This window comes from Chenopodium album, chromosome 25 (assembly GCF_948465745.1).
Source record: "Chenopodium album chromosome 25, dcCheAlbu1.1, whole genome shotgun sequence".
Lineage (NCBI taxonomy): Eukaryota > Viridiplantae > Streptophyta > Magnoliopsida > Caryophyllales > Amaranthaceae > Chenopodium > Chenopodium album.
In genome coordinates, this window is record NC_137858.1 from 13,529,648 (window position 1) to 13,545,834 (window position 16,187).

The window sequence follows — 16,187 nt, forward strand, 5'->3', positions numbered from 1 at the left end:
AAATCTTATCATTTCTATCAATTGAATCATTCATGTTTCAATGCAAGATTTGACAAGAGTCAACAACTCATTATAGGATGCTAAGTGCGTACATAGATGTATTACCTCGTGTATATATATATTCTTTAATTATCTTTGTACATATATTAAGAAGTATTTATAAGTGATAAATTCTTTAAATGTATTTTGTGAAGTGAACAACTTGATAAGGTGATTATCATTAAAGGTAACATCAATTTTATTTTTTTAGGGATTTTTTTTATGTCCATCATAGTATCAATATTTATTGTACATTAATCTAATTTGTAAGCTTGTGACTAACTTAGCAAATAAAACACATAATATATTAGAGCCGGTTTGGTTTTCTATTACGCAAGTTGGGCATTCGCGATTTGCATGCTCCAACTTGAGGGGGAGTATTAGAGCCGGTTTTGTTATATTTGTTAATATTGTATTTATGTTAAGTTTACCTTGTTAGGAGTTTTAGACAAGTTAGGTTTCCTATTATATTGTGTATATATATGTGATTATTATCAATGTAAAGGTTAAGCCGTTTTCACCACAATATTCTTGAGTTTAACATGGTATTAGAGCCAGATTAAGTTGTGTTGTGATCTAGGCCAATATTATATACAACTCATATGTGAGGGGGAGTGTTGAACCCATGAGAAAACCCACATGTGAGTGGTGTGTTGTCCCACATTGGTTGAGTTTATAAGCGAGAAGTTTGTATTGGCATGTGTATCCCACATTGAAGAAATAAGAAAGTTGTGTCCACTTTATAAGACTAAGGCTCTACTCCCCTCATTGCCATATGGTTTTGAAGTGGAACTTCCTTGATCAGATAAAGTGGACAATTGTCTTGGGTGGCCCAAACCCGTTTATCAAAATATACCACATAAGTAATTAAAGAAATGAAATTAATTATATTTTACGAGTACCATCAATTGCGTTGGAGTGTTAGAGTGATAATCACACTTAGTAATTTAACATTTCTGGTAAAATCCCATAACCAATTCTCCCAATTTTTTTTTTTTTTTTTTTTTTTTTTTTTTTTTTGAAAGCAATTCTCCCAAAAATTTGGTTACATTACAAAGTTATAGATAGAAAACTATTATTGCATAATATTGTAATAAAAAAAATACTCGTAATATCTTTACTTGAATATGTACAAATGGAATATTCTTATCAAATAGTAAGTGAAACATTATTGTATTAGTTTGTACTAGTATTAAAAACTTCTCTAAGAAGCTTTGGCCAAAAAAATTAAAATAAAAAAAAAAATAACTTTTGGCAGGAAAATTTTTAACCAGGAGATGACATGCGTCACTCCTGATTTCGCCTTTAGTATAAAGTTATTGATTATTTTATTAATATTATTATTGCTCGTAATTTGGAAGCATGCATAGTTCATAGCTTATGGATTACTGGAGGAAGTAGAAATGGAGGAAAGTTATGCATTTAGAAATGCATAACATTGGAAACGGGGTGGGTAAGTAACGGGAGGGGCCCAAAAAAGCATTACGGGTTCAGAAGAAATGTGGAAAAAAAAAAGAGAATTGGAGGTATTTGTTAAAAGCGTATTATACTTTTATACGTATACGAAAAACACTTTTTGACTCTCTTTATGACTTCCTCACACTTAGGTTTTGTTCTTCGTTCCCCTGGTTTGACTTCCCATACTTTCCCCCCTCAACTCCTTCAAAATTTGAGAGTGAAATTCTATATGAGTCCAAATGGCAAGGAAGATGTTAATATTGGATGATCCATTTTTACAAAATTGTATAGAGGTTGAATGTGGTTCAGGACAATGGGCAGCAGGGGAGAACGTTTTCGTTGCGGAGGAAGTCGAAGGTATTCCAGCAGAGGGAGTCGGTGATGTCGGAAATTTAGAGGAGGAAGTCGTTATTGTCGGTGGTTCAGAGGAGCAAGACTGTGTTGCCGAAGACGAAGCTCGTGCTGCTGCAATTGAAGACGAAGCTCGTGCTGCTGCAATTGAAGAATTGCTAAAGGAGGTAACTTTTTCGATTGTTCTGTTATTATGTCGGTCGTTAGTATATCTATTTTTCTTTGTTGAGCTGTGTATTTGTTGTGGGTGTTAATTACAAAATCTGTCGAGTTAGGGCTTGAAATTAAGGCTTGATTTTATGCACATTTGGGATTGATTTTACCGATGATTGGCGTTTAAGCATGGAATTCTGAATTGTGGTGTTTTTGATTGTTTGTTTATGGTGGATGGGTTATTTATTGATAGAATATTCTATTAAATATTTGTTAAGAATCAATCTGTTTGGGAATGTAGGACTTGGGTGTTGTGATTTATTGCTGAATCATCAGTATTTTATTAATCATTATTTTCTGTCATTTATTGCTGATATATAATAATCATGGCAGTAATTATTATATTCACTTCATTTAATTATTTAAATGAATATAGGTTTTAATTATTTTAATGAATCTAGGTGAATGTTGGGGAAGAGTCTTATAAAACTCCTACTAAAGGAAAGTGTAGTGTGGCCATAAGTGTGGAGGTTGAAGAGTTTGCGAATGTGGAGATTTCACTTCCCCCTCCCACTGTTGGAATGGTGTTTGATAGTTGGCAAAAAAATGATGAGTATTTCAGGAATTATGGTAAGCAGGAAGGTTTTGGAGTAGTCCGGTCGTGTGGAGCAACAATAGGGAAAGGAGCGAATGCAAAGGATAAGAGGAACGTGACATGGACTTGTGAATGCTACGGTTTGCCAGGAAGGAAGAGGAAGAAAACTGGGTCTACATTTGTGAGTGATTCTCAAATTTGTGAAGAAGTGTTGATAAAAAGGAAGAGCAAAAAAGTGGATTGTGCTGTACAATTGAATGCCACCGTGAATAAGGACGGTGACTGGTTAATTAAGAGGGTGCATTTTGAACATGCCGGTCACAACCCTACTCCAAGCAAGTCCAAAAACATTACAAAGTTTAGGAAAAAGTTCCTCAATGATAATCCCCACTTGGTGCAACAATTGTTGAATGATCGGAGAGCTGGAGTTCCAGTAGCTCAGATTTTTAACTGTATGGCTCGACAAAGAAATGGTAGGGACAACATGCAATTCACACAGCAAGATCTTCACGAAGAAGTGGCGAGAAAAAGAAAGGAGCAGTTTGAGGAGGGCGATACAAAGGCCATGTTTGCTTACTTTAAGCGAATGTTAGATGATAATTCTAATTTTTTCCACACGTATCGTGTTGATGAGTTTGGGCGTCTACAAGATGTACTTTGGGTAGATGCAAGGAGTCGGGTTGCCTACGAGGAATTTGGTGACGTAGTGGTTTTTGATTCCACATACCTTACGAACGAATACAAGTTACCATTTTGTAACTTTGTTGGGGTCAATCACCACGGGCAAACAATTTTGTTTGGATGTGCACTGGTATCCCGTGAGACATCAGAAACTTTTGAGTGGGTTTTCTCAAACTGGCTGCGGTGTATGGGGGAGAAAAAGCCCATTGGTATTCTCACTGATCAAGACCCGGCAATAAGGAAAGCGTTGAAGGTCACCATGAAGGAAAGCACTCACCGATGGTGCATCTAGCACATTACTAAGAAATTTGGCAAGAAATTGGGCAAGCTCCCTAATTATCCAGCTATGCATGAGGACCTGGAGAATGCAATTTATGACAGTCCAGATTCTGAAGAGTTTGAGAGTAATTGGCAAGCAGTGATCAAGAAACATGAATTAGAATCTGATGAATGGCTAACAGGTTTGATCCTATTTTTGTATTAAAGTCATTGAATATTTAACTGGATATGTATTGTTGTTTAATCTATGTCCTGTCTTTTGTTTTGGCTATTATTAGATGACCTTTTTATTTGTAGGAGGAAGTTTTCTGTAAATGCTTTTTTATAGAGACCTTTTAATGGCTTTTGTGTGTTGTTGTTTGCTGTGTTATTGTATTTGTTTTCTGTTATGGCTGTACCTTTTTTGGTTTGTGGTTTGTGGTGTCTGTGATCTGTTCTGTTGTGTTTGTGGGGTGTGTCCAATGTGGACGACCTTCTGGTTTGAACAAGGCCCTACATACATTGTGATTAATTATAGTAAAATGTAATGGACAGGGTTGTATGAGGAGCGTCAGATGTGGGTTCCTGTATATCTGAAGCACTTGTTTTGGGCTGGCATGAAAACAACGCAGCGTGTTGAGAGTATTCATAGGTTTTTTGATGGATACCTGAGCAGGCACACATTGCTGTCTGAGTTTGTTGAGCGGTATGTCGATGCCTTGGAGGTTAGATCTACTAGTGAGAAAAGGGCTGATGACAATAATGAGAGGTATGTTCGACAAGCATATAGTGACTTTCCAGCAGAATTGGTATTCCAGAAAGTGTACACGGATGCCAAATTCAAGGAGGTGCAAAGAGAGTGCAGTCGCGTAATGTATGTGAGTGAGATTCGTAGAAACAAACTTTCTAATAACTTGACTGAACACATTGTTGAAGATCGAGTTTGGTATAAACCCAAAAACTCTAGGAAGGAGAAACCTTCGAAGAGGAAGAGGGAGTATAAGCTTCTGTATGATAGTTCAACTAAAGAAGTTTCGTGTGGCTGTAGGCTGTTTGATTGTGCTGGCATTATCTGTCGCCACATGATAAAGGTGTACGAGATGAGTAATTGCTATGAAATCCCTGATAAATACATCTTAAGGAGGTGGAGGAAAGACGTCATAAGAAAGCACACACGGGTCAAGGTTTGTTACCATGACCCTAACAAAACAGCAGAGGTATGTAAGTTTGATAAAATGATGGTCAGGTTTGGTTCGTTGTGTTCCAAGGCATCGGCATTTCTTGAATCTACTACACTGGTCATGCAAGCATTGCAGCTTCTGGAACTGCAAGTGGATGAGAAGATTGCAGTGGTTAGTAAGAAGGGTTTAGTTGGTACACCCTCGTCTGTTTGTAGGGAAAAAGGAAATGATACTACACCTTCGACGCAAAGACAAGGTAGTTGTGATCCCCAAAATGAGGAAGATCCTCCGGTAATACCTAAAGATCCTCCACTACCTAAGAGGCCTGCTCATCGCACCACTGATTCAAGGTATAAGTCGTGCCTTGAGAAACCAAGAAAGAAAGCCAAAAAGTCTAAGACCACGGAAGCAAAAAAGAAAGCATATGCACAGGTACCCTTTGGTACTCCCAGTTCAGCAACCACGCTTCAGGTAAATTGTTTTGACTTTGTTGTTATTATTTTTCCATGTTTGTGGAATTACAAATAATGCTTTAATTATGCCATGATATGTATGCAGGCAACTCAGTCGAATATGTTTCCGCACCACCCTCATTATCATTACAGCCCACATTCTGCTGGAGGTATTCAAATGGTGGATATGGATGGTTCAATTGGGTACTTTACCTCTGTTGGTGGCGGTGTTCAGCAATTTCATGGTTCCCAGATTTCTTCCCAGGGTGCCTACTTTCCTTATGCTAATTTTCCAGTTGCCAATGCTCCTTATCCGATCCCCGTCTGTGGGTGGAGAAGCCCCATGTCCCCTGCATCAGCTGCATCCAGGCAAGGAGGGTTCGTTCCAATACTGCCACGTCCTAGGCCTTCCGCTACTCCACCACCAACTCCTGGTGCATCACGTAGGAGTTAGATTCAGTTGTGTATTGTGTTGTATGCATAAGAATGCCATACTTCTGAATCTGACCAAATTTGGGCCTTTATTTTTGATACTGAACTCCTTGTAAAATGTTTGAATCATATTTGGGCCTACACCTTTTTGACACTGACAAATTTAACCAAATTTGTGGCTTCCCTTTTGGTTTATAAATGAATGTGATGTATTACTTAGTGTTAATTGAATTTGATAAACAAATTTAACCAAATTTGGGCCTTCCTTTTGGTTTATAAATGAATATGATGTACTACTTAGTTTTAATTGAATTTGATAAACAATTTTAACCAAATTTTGGCCTTCCTTTTGGTTTCTAAAATAATGTGATGTACTACTTAGTTTTAATTCAATTTGATAAACAAATTTAACCAAATTTGGGCCTAGGCCTTCCTTTTCTAAATGAACATTTGATAGTCTTTTACATCAAAGCATGTTGTACCACTGATCGCATAAAATTGGGTTCCAGTGGATATCAAAGGGTACCACTTAAAGAGCACATAGTATTTGATTTGAGTGACAAGGATGTGAACTAGTAGACATCAAAGGATAAGTAGAAAGGGAGGGAATAAGTAGAAAGCTAGTGTTAAAGATCTCTTTGTCGCCGATTCCTAATGTGTTGTTTGTTTCGTGTGTTTTTTGACTCCCTTTTATTTTCTTCCCCGCGATGTTGTTTAATGCTCCTATTGGTAATGAAAGCCCAAAATTGGACAAAAATGGCCAACTACAATACTAGGGTACCACCAAACGGGTAAAGGGTACCATCTAATATTATCTAACACCTACTATCTATACCAAAGGCAACACTGACATAACTTCCTCTAGGGTACCATCTACGTACCGAAGGGTACCATTAAGGTACTATAATAGCTACTTTGTGGACTTAATTGAACTAAACCAAAATAAATTGGATAAAATGATGATCTTACTAATCAAGCCCTCTATGACTCAAAATATACATGTACCTTCATTGTATTTGATTTAAGTTAAGGAACCCTTCATTTTTTATTGCACATTAAGAGGTTACCATCAATATTATCGGTATGTGGTTGTAAAGGATAAATACTTCACACAACAAGGTCATGTGTGCGTAGTACATGGGAAACCTATTGTAGTTTTATTGTGGGTTATTGAATGTTACATATCGTGCTTGAGTGACCAAATCAATTGTTTCTCTTTATTAACGTGCAAGTGATGATGCGAAATTGGTATATGATGTACTAAGTGGTTGCAATTATTTAGTGTCAAATTATTTGGTTGTTAGTCATCAATTAGTGCCATTCACATCATACTCATTATTCACTCACTAATCATGCAAAATGACTTGTAGTTCAACTTTTTATATTATATGTCACATCCACTTTTATTATACTACCACTGAAGCAAAGAAGGGTATCACTATGTACATCATTCCACCTCAATAGGTACGTTACATAATGTAGATGGAATTTGTTAAATTCCATCTGAAAATGTAAATGTCCCACTGAACTCTATATCTAGTCGTTGTGACATAGCAAAGGGTTTGATTCCCTTTGTGTGTTCAAATTTTTAACTTTCATAAGGGCGGGATTTAGTGATGTTCTTTCCGCCAAAATCAATGACATCCAAAGGCCTATAAATAGCGCATCCTAACCCAAATCAGCCACCCCTGTCTAAGAAATTTAAACAAAAAACCAAACTAATTGCCTACAGCGTACCCCAAGAGGGTTTAAAAATATACACTTCACGAATCTTCACGAAAACTAACTATGAGTTCTAATTCAGCATCTGTTTGTAGGGGCAGCAGATTCCACAACTCCAGCACTGACATAATTTGGGTTGCTGGGAAGAGATGCAACTGTGGAGGGGATGTGTTAGTTGAATTTCGAATTTCCCTTTCCGAAGCTAACCCCAGGAGGCCCTACTACAAATGCAGATCTTGCAATTTCTGGCAATGGTCACGGGATGAAGATCTCATTCGGAGTGTCAACAACAGTGGATTTGACAATTTATGTCATAGGGTTGATGTATTGGAGCAATTGTTGGTTGGCCTTGTCCTGTACTTTAAGGGTTGACAGAATTGTATTCACTTCAATTATCACTCTTCCAAAGAATTAAGGGTGTAAAATATTAGCCTTGTAACCCTTTCAATTATCAATGTTGAAAATTATGAATATTAAGTAACTGGTTTCAATTTAAGCAAAGTAATTACCTTGTGTTTCCTACTCTGTTTAGATGACATGTATTGTATACGGGTTCCCTTAGAACCAACCATGGTTCCTCTATTAATGTATTGGAATAGTAAATACGTTTAGTGGAATTACAACTACAAATTTATCTACCTGTGACTAACATATCAATGGAAGGAGGAATTGCAACATATTTTCTGATAGTGGTATACTCAAATTAGGTTATGGTTCCATTATTAACATACAATCCTTCCTCTTATGTTGTATTGGAAGCCTAACTGGTTTCAATGGTACTTTAACCAAACTGTGAATGAATCAATGGTACAATCCTTCCTCTTATGTTTGTAACTTTCCTAACAAGTAGGTTGCTGAATTCTAAAGTATCTCCTACATGTTTGTAATCGTATCTAAGAGCAATCTAAGTCATGTACACATATAAATTTGAAAATTATATTATATTATGCTTTATATTTCGGATATGTTTCGGAAATCGGATTTCCGAAATTCTAAAATTAATGTCCAAATCCGCATCCGATGTCCACTTTTTCGGATCGGATATCGGAACCGAATTGAAAAATAAGTTCGAATATCCAAAAATTTGGATCAGTAGCGGATCTGATTTTCGGATTCTCGGATAGTTTTGTACAGGCCTAAAAACAATATTGTTCATATTACTTTTTTGTGACCTCTTCAATTTATCTTTTCTTAAAAATAATAAAACAACATATATTACTAAAAAAATCATTACAAGTAAGTTTTGTGAGACAAATTATTTTCACACCCCCCTTTGATATTTGTTTCAACCTCACTTATACACCCAGAAAATCTAGTGGTACCCTAACAAAAGTAAATGTTACCCTACTTTGTTATAATTGGTCCTAGCTATTATTTAGTGGTACCCTTAAATGATTTCAGGAATCCCATTGTTTTTACAGTAGTATAATATTTCTATTTAGCAGAACCTTCACAATTGTAATGGTCATCAATGTTTGGAGTCCCATGTATAAAGTGCTATTTACCTACAAATACAAATATTAGCCACTACACATCAAGGCTCATTTGCCCACACCATAAAGCCAAAAGTTGGCTCACCTAAAGACCAGGTTTAAAGGCTAGTTAATCCAATTTACTTAGGTTGTTTAACTCAATCGTGGCTCTTTTGCCTACACCAAAAAGCCAAAGTTGGCTCACCCAAAGTTGGATCACTTAATCGTGTGATTCGGGAAAAGTAACGTCAATGAAAACCCTTCAACTGTGCCTTGTATGTGTTTAGGCAAGTTGATTCAAATAATAGACTCTTAATGTGACCTATTGGCATAAAGAAGGACAAAGACTAAAAATAGAGCCATAGAGTATATCTAGAGTTTAAGCTAATAATTTCTAGTCCTATCAATTGATGTAGTGGTACCCTACATTTTATAAGTGGTACCCTATATTTTATCAGTGGTACCCTAAATACATTTGGTTGGATATTTTCAAGTGCAATAGTGGTACCCTTTAGTTAAAAAATGGTTTCCTTAAAGGATTCAATGGTAGTGACTTCTAATTGAACACTAAAGTAGTAATATATGGAATTGGTGGCGGGAGTTTTAATCAATATGGCATTAGCGCCCCTTACTAGCAACTTAAAACAGAGAACCACTAACAACTTAAAACAGAGAACCACTAACATGGTGGACTCAAACACAGAGTACCATAATTAGCCTAACAAATCTGAAAACCATACTTATGTTATAAAACAATCAACCAGACCAAATTCAACAGAACAAACACTAAGGTAGGTATGATCATCAATTCCAGAATCAGATCAACAATTCAAAATAAACAAAAATAATATCACAACAGTCATATGATCATCAATTCAGAAAAACCATTTCAAAGACAATTTCATTCAAAATACTTTAAAGACATATATATTATATTCAAGATATAATTTTTTAACAAATTCACAAAAATCTAATTAAAATATTAACATCACAAAGTCATAAGAAATATTGTTTACACATCAGAAACATTAAAAACCAGCAGAATCCAAAATAACAAGGAAAGATACGGGTTAAACCATGTTGTAGTAGTTGCGGGGAGAACGTTCCTGATCAGAATTGCTTGATGCAGAGGAGGAAGACGAGGCCTCTGTTCCGGACCCAGAGTGATAGGGCGGGACATTAGACGATTCAGGACCCGATGGCTCGTCAAAATTTGGAGCCATGCCAAAGAAAGGATCCTGAAGGGCTGCATCATCAACAACACCGTCGTCGTCCTCGTCTTCTTCCTCATCATCAGACAGAGGCTCTTCCTCCTCCTCCCTGTTTCCTCCTTCATCATCAGCGTGATGATCATCTTCTTCCTCCGCTGGTGCATTCCCCTCTGTTCTTCGCCTTTTTGACTCTGCAACCCCCTTGGGCATTTCCAACTTCCTCTTTCTCTGTATGCACTCCTGTAGTCGCTTTTGCATTTCTTGTAGCTGGCTTTCCTTCTCAGCACGACGACTTTCCATCCATTTCAATTCTGCTTCCAGATACTCAACCCTTCTCTGAAGGTAACTCTGTTCGTCCTCTGAAGGCAAAGCAATGTTTTTGTTTTTGTTGTTGCCTGCCATTTTCCTAAAATAAATTAAAAAGGTTTAATTTTGGAGAAATTGGGAGATGGAGAAATTGGGAGATCAATGGAACTGTACAACCTTTCAAAGGGTTTGAATTATGAAGTTATAGATGAAAAAATGGGTTTATGTATTAATTGTGATGTAAGTGAAGTGAGATGTATTGGTTCAGTAAACGAAGTTCCGCGCGAATCAATGCAATTAGTAATGATTATTTTTCAGAATCCTTTTTTTTTTTTCCTCTAAAGTTTATTTCTCTAAGTGTTAATTGTGTTAAATTTTTGTTAAGGGTTGGTTACCTTCACTGTTTGGTTTTTAATTCCTTTTTATTTTACAATTATGTTTAATTCCTTTATATTTTATTATTGTTCAACATTGGTAATCTAAATAATAGAGAGTTAATGACAAATATACTCAGAATTTTCATTTCCTAGACAATTCATTAAAGCTGTAAAATATAATTTGCATTTGAAAGAAATAAATGGCAAATATAGGGGTAAAATTTGTGATTTGATTAGAAGATTCTATTTGAGTCCTAATTAATGTTTAAGTTATTTTCATACATTCGTTTATCTACTCGTCGTCACATATTGCAATAATTCTCTTTGCGTTGATCATGTTAATTTGATATTCCTTTAATTTGCGACACAAGAACACATATCAACTTTAGTTGTTCTAATTGAAATTTCACAAACAAACTAACCCACTGCTAAACGGGTCTTGAAACATTGTAACATTGCTTAATACAAAAGTAATCCAACAACAACATAAATTGTCTCAAAACACAAAGAGTTCGGTGCATATAACCGCTCACACACAACAAATATAATCATTCCCAAAAGAGGTTGACATATCAACCCGGAGCGGCACCATCCTCCAAAAACGAAGAGCAAGCACTCTCTACTACACCTTATGCATCTGGATTCTCCTCTGGATAGTCCTCCTCGTTTTCCCACTGACGAAACCTAAAGCCGGGCTGTGAAAATAGTCACATAAAACCACCAATTCAATTAATTAAAATCAGTTTTAATCTAATATCAAACGTAACAAATAAAACTAAGTATGATAACACACTAGTTTAAACGTACCACTGCGCTAGGATGTAGTATTATTTTAGGACGTTAAAATACCATTGATTATAGTTATTTCTTGAAAACATGTTCTTTGACCAATTTCAACCATTTTCACGTATAAACTTATTATACAAATAAAAATTAGTTTACATATCTAATTTGAACAACCAATTTAACATATGACTTGATAGAATTATTCAATCTAACCACTAATATCATCAATTTGGAGTCTCCTCAACTAATTACCCGGAATAAAAGAATCACATTACGCATCGTAACACCACAATTTAACAACAATGATTCAAGCCATCGTATGAGTTCAACTAGTTAATATTAACTAGTTCAATACATTCATTCAATGTCTCATATTCAACAAATAAATGTAAAATTGTCACAAATTGCTAACACATCATAAAAATTGACACATTAACAACAAACCATTAAAATAGGACCCCTGAGTTAGTTAATTGAATCATTGTCAGCACATAAATTGAACCATCGGTTCAGTAAATGGAACCACTAACTACAAAAAATAGAACCATGGATTGATTAAAATGAACCACTGCCATCACAAAAATTGAACCTTTGATTGAGAAAAGTGAGCCACTAACATCAAAAATATTCAACCACGCATTTAGTAAAGACATCTCAACAATTGAACCACTGATGTAGTAAAGTGAACCTCTAACAACAAATTGCTTAAAAAAATGTAAAGACAAAATACCAAAAAACACAAAACAAATTGCTAATTGTTGTAGCAATAACCTGAGAAATTACCTCAATGGACACACCCATCTGGTGACCAAAATAGCTTTTACCACACTTCAGAGTCCATGGGTACGCATCTCTCTTAGCCTAAATTAGTAGAACACGACTGAATCCATTCATAATACCATAAGGATCTACACTGTACACTCCATTGAGTTTTTCAGTGATGTAGTGGAGCATTGTTTGATCAGCTCTTGCCTCAGAAATTATCACCACTTCTGGGGAGAAAGCATAGAAGATTTTTTCGAAGGTCTCATTGAACGATGGTCGGTTGATGTTTCTAGCATTCCAAGCAATAATAGTAGAGCCAATGGGAAAGCTACCAGATCCAGGAACATCTTCGTGGGGATTACCACAAATAGAAACGCGGTGGTACTTCACCTTGTGGACAGGAGTTATGCAGCTAAACACATTCACCTCCAGTAGCTTCACAGTACCTTTCACCTCCATGACATGAATGTCAGCAGAATTCTCCCAGAAGAAAATGTGTCTTTCTCTAACAGGTAAGGTGTAGATTGGTAGGGATGCAGGGTTGATTTTTGGCTTCATGTCGAAGATGGGAATGAGCTCCTCTGGAACCAAAGGACAATCATCTGTCTTTGTGTCCTCACAGAACCACTTAGCAAAGGCAGCTACCCCTTTGTGCAGATAGCCATCTAGATCAGAAAGGAGAGGGTAATAAGCTGGTTGACAGTCATTATCGCCTACTTCCATGACACTTCTAGGGATGAGAGTCATGGTGTTGTAGTCAAGAGAGTTTATAAGCCGTTCACGAAGTTCATTGGTGGGTAAGGGAGGGGCCATTTGATAGTAGTCCATGTGGTTAGCAAAGTACTCAATGGAGTTGGAATCAAGCTCTGGGGTTTTTGATGGGATGAAGGGAGAGAAATAAAGCACGGGTTCAGTAGGGTGGAGATGCATTTCCCTACCAGTAATACTGAAAATTTGCTTATTGTTGTTCATTATTCAAGTAGCAAGCCAAAAACAGGGAATTGAGAGAGTTTGTTGTTTAGGTTCAAATGGAGAGACAACTGAGGAGAGTGAGAGGGTAATATATTGGACAAGGGGATGGTTAAATTTACAAAACTCTATTTTATAAACTTTGAAAATTCCGGGTAAAATTTTGAAGAGAAAAGGCCTGCTACCCATCACCTACTACTGTGAAAAGCCTGCTGCAGTTGAGTGTGGTCAGAGTTCAGCTGTGACCAAAATAAGGAAAACCCAATATGGAGAAGGAAGGATAGTACACCCAAAATGTGCTAGCGTTTGGCTCAAGGCAACACCCCTCTCTGCAAACAGATATTCCTCTATCTTGTTGTACCATTGCCCTCAATTTTTGTCCTTTTTGTAGTATTGTGATATGAAACCCAACCACACCTCCCAAATTCCAGATTTTAAATTGTTATTTTCATAAACCCCAAAAATAACACAAAATTCACTTACAGAATTTAATCAATGGGAAACAAAGGTGAAGAAATCATATTACCAATAGCTGTTTTGTACAAGGAAATAACTTATTTTTAATATAATATAACCTCACTTAAATTTATGTTTTGTTGTTTGCTTGTTCTTGCAGCACTGAGGAAAGCAAAGCAAGAGAGGAAGCGGAAAAGGCTCTTAAGAGTTGTGAAGAAACTCAAAGACAATGGAAATCATGACGTCAATTATGTTATAAGGAACTTCCACATGCCTAAGAGGATCAGGGATATGATGTTCAATCATCAATTGGCTACTATTGCTAGAGGGGGTTTAGTTGATGCAGTGAAAGGTATTGACTTTCATCCTGATTACCCTTTCTTATCAATGTTTCAAATTGGTATGGCAAGACATTTCCGCAAAGAAGCGTATTGTTTCATGTTTTATTTGGTAGATGTTGCTAAAATTGTTGTTAGCTTCCACTTACGGAGACTCTTGAAAGCCATCATGGATTGTATGGCGTACCCAGAGTACACCAAATATTTGAGGTGGTTTTTGGAGTTGTTTGATGACCATATAGAAGACTGGTACTACAATGTGGAGGATGCAATCAGGTACAACTGCCAAAATGGAGAGCAATATGGCTTGGCCCTGCTTGGTAGGCGATTCACTGCTGCTGAACGCCTAATTAAGCCAGACAAAGTGAAGATGGAGATAACACTAGAATGGCTTAACTTCTCAGTTGAGGACCCAATAGAGCTGATCAACAACGATAGTGAAGAAAGAATGAAATTCAGAAGTAAGATGCTGGCTGAAAATGGGTACAACGACATGGATAACCTTCCTCTTGTAATTGCTGAACCTTTCACATACGAAGACTACCCACCAGCTTACGTCCAACGTATAGAGCATTCAAAGCACTTGTATGAGATCAAGGAGGGTTCGTCAAGTGCTGCTGGTTTTAGGTGGAGTAGCGATAGCAGTGCCGAATGGCTAGCTTGAAAGTTGTGGCTGAAGCTTGCACTGTCTTCTAGTTCTACCTCTATATGTTTATGTTTGAATGTGGTAACGTTTTGACTCTGTGCGTCTACTTAAAAAATTTGTTGTTATGTCGTTGTTAATTTTGTTAAATTTGGTTATCATAAGAAACGTTTAAGCTCTTTATGTTCATTATCCAAACATGCACATAAATTGTAATGAGTTAAGCTCTTTACGTTGTGCAAATTTTGTTTCCCATCCGAATTAGTTAACCAAATACTAAATATGAAAAAGGATAAATAAAATCCAGATCCATATTCAAGAAAGGGCCATATTGACCATTTTCATAAAGGGCCATATTAAAACTGGACCATTTCCAGAAAATACCACAGTAATATCCAGTACCCATTTTAAAAAAGGCCCATGTCTTCAAATCCAAATCCAAATTCTAAATGAGCCATTAAGGCCCACATCTTAGTAAAACATAAGTATCAATACTCTGAAAATTCAAACTTCAAACATTGTCTACTACACACAACTAAGTCTTCTACTGATTTGTTACTGACCCATTCCTCTTCCCTGCTCCTCTTCGATCTTCATTAATTAGACCCTACAGGTTCACCTTCATGGCATTGAACTTGCTATGCAAATCTTCGAGAAAAATCTTGGTCCGTATATTGACAGACTTCTCCTGCCATTGAGATTAAACGGAATATAATAAGGAAACAGCCATACACTTTAAGTCACTTGACATAACTCAAGTTCTTACCAGTACATGAGGAGTATCAAATGTTACAGCGCAATGTTTGATGCATGACAGCATTAGCACACCACAAGAGTAACTACGCAAAAAAACACAGACTTGGACAAAGGTTAGAATCAAAGCAAACTTGCATGTTCCTTTACAAAAACAGGGGTTATTCGAGGGGTTACTCGGTAATACTTACGTGTCCGTTTGCTGGGGCATTTCCATTACTCTACGTGGCCAATTGCACATCTGATCAAGGACCCATTGCGGATTTGAACCAGCAAGCACATCCCGGCCCTGAACCTGTATATTAACAGAGCACCACCAAATCAGATGCCAGAATTTCAACCTGAACCTTGTAACTGTGTTAGAGAGACTAACCAACTCCGTAACTATGTCTGCATGTGCTTCAAAGGGGTCTTTCACAAGAGAATCAATTATCCAAATTTGCTTCACCACAAAATCTACTGCTAAGCACCACCAATGGTCAGCATCCTTTACAGACAAATCAAGTACCGGCATGAATACCTACAATAATAAGCTCAAAGTCAGTGAACATGAAGGCAATAATTAAACTACACAAGAACAGGTGAGGAACCTCACAACGCGTATATCATCCAGGGCATGTGAACAGAAGGCCTTCCCATGGATCTTTGCCAAATCCGCATAATCTTTGTTCTTTTGCATTAGCCTTGTCTGGGAAAACAATTAAAAATAGAATTAGAACAACAACTAGATGTTAAAAACCCCTATGAAATAAGCAACTAACATATATGCTGTTCATATACCGCATAAGT

General features: G+C 36.7%; 1 protein-coding gene across 1 annotated transcript; it reads left to right on the forward strand.

The window, feature by feature from the left end:
* Positions 1–1,736: 1,736 nt before the first annotated feature.
* LOC145613733 (protein FAR1-RELATED SEQUENCE 5-like) lies at positions 1,737–3,569 on the forward strand. The gene is made up of 2 exons (XM_081668800.1): positions 1,737–2,015; positions 2,463–3,569. The coding sequence occupies exons 1-2, from the start codon at positions 1,737–1,739 to the stop codon at positions 3,567–3,569; spliced, it is 1,386 nt and encodes a 461-aa protein (XP_081524926.1).
* The last annotated feature ends 12,618 nt before the right edge of the window (positions 3,570–16,187 follow it).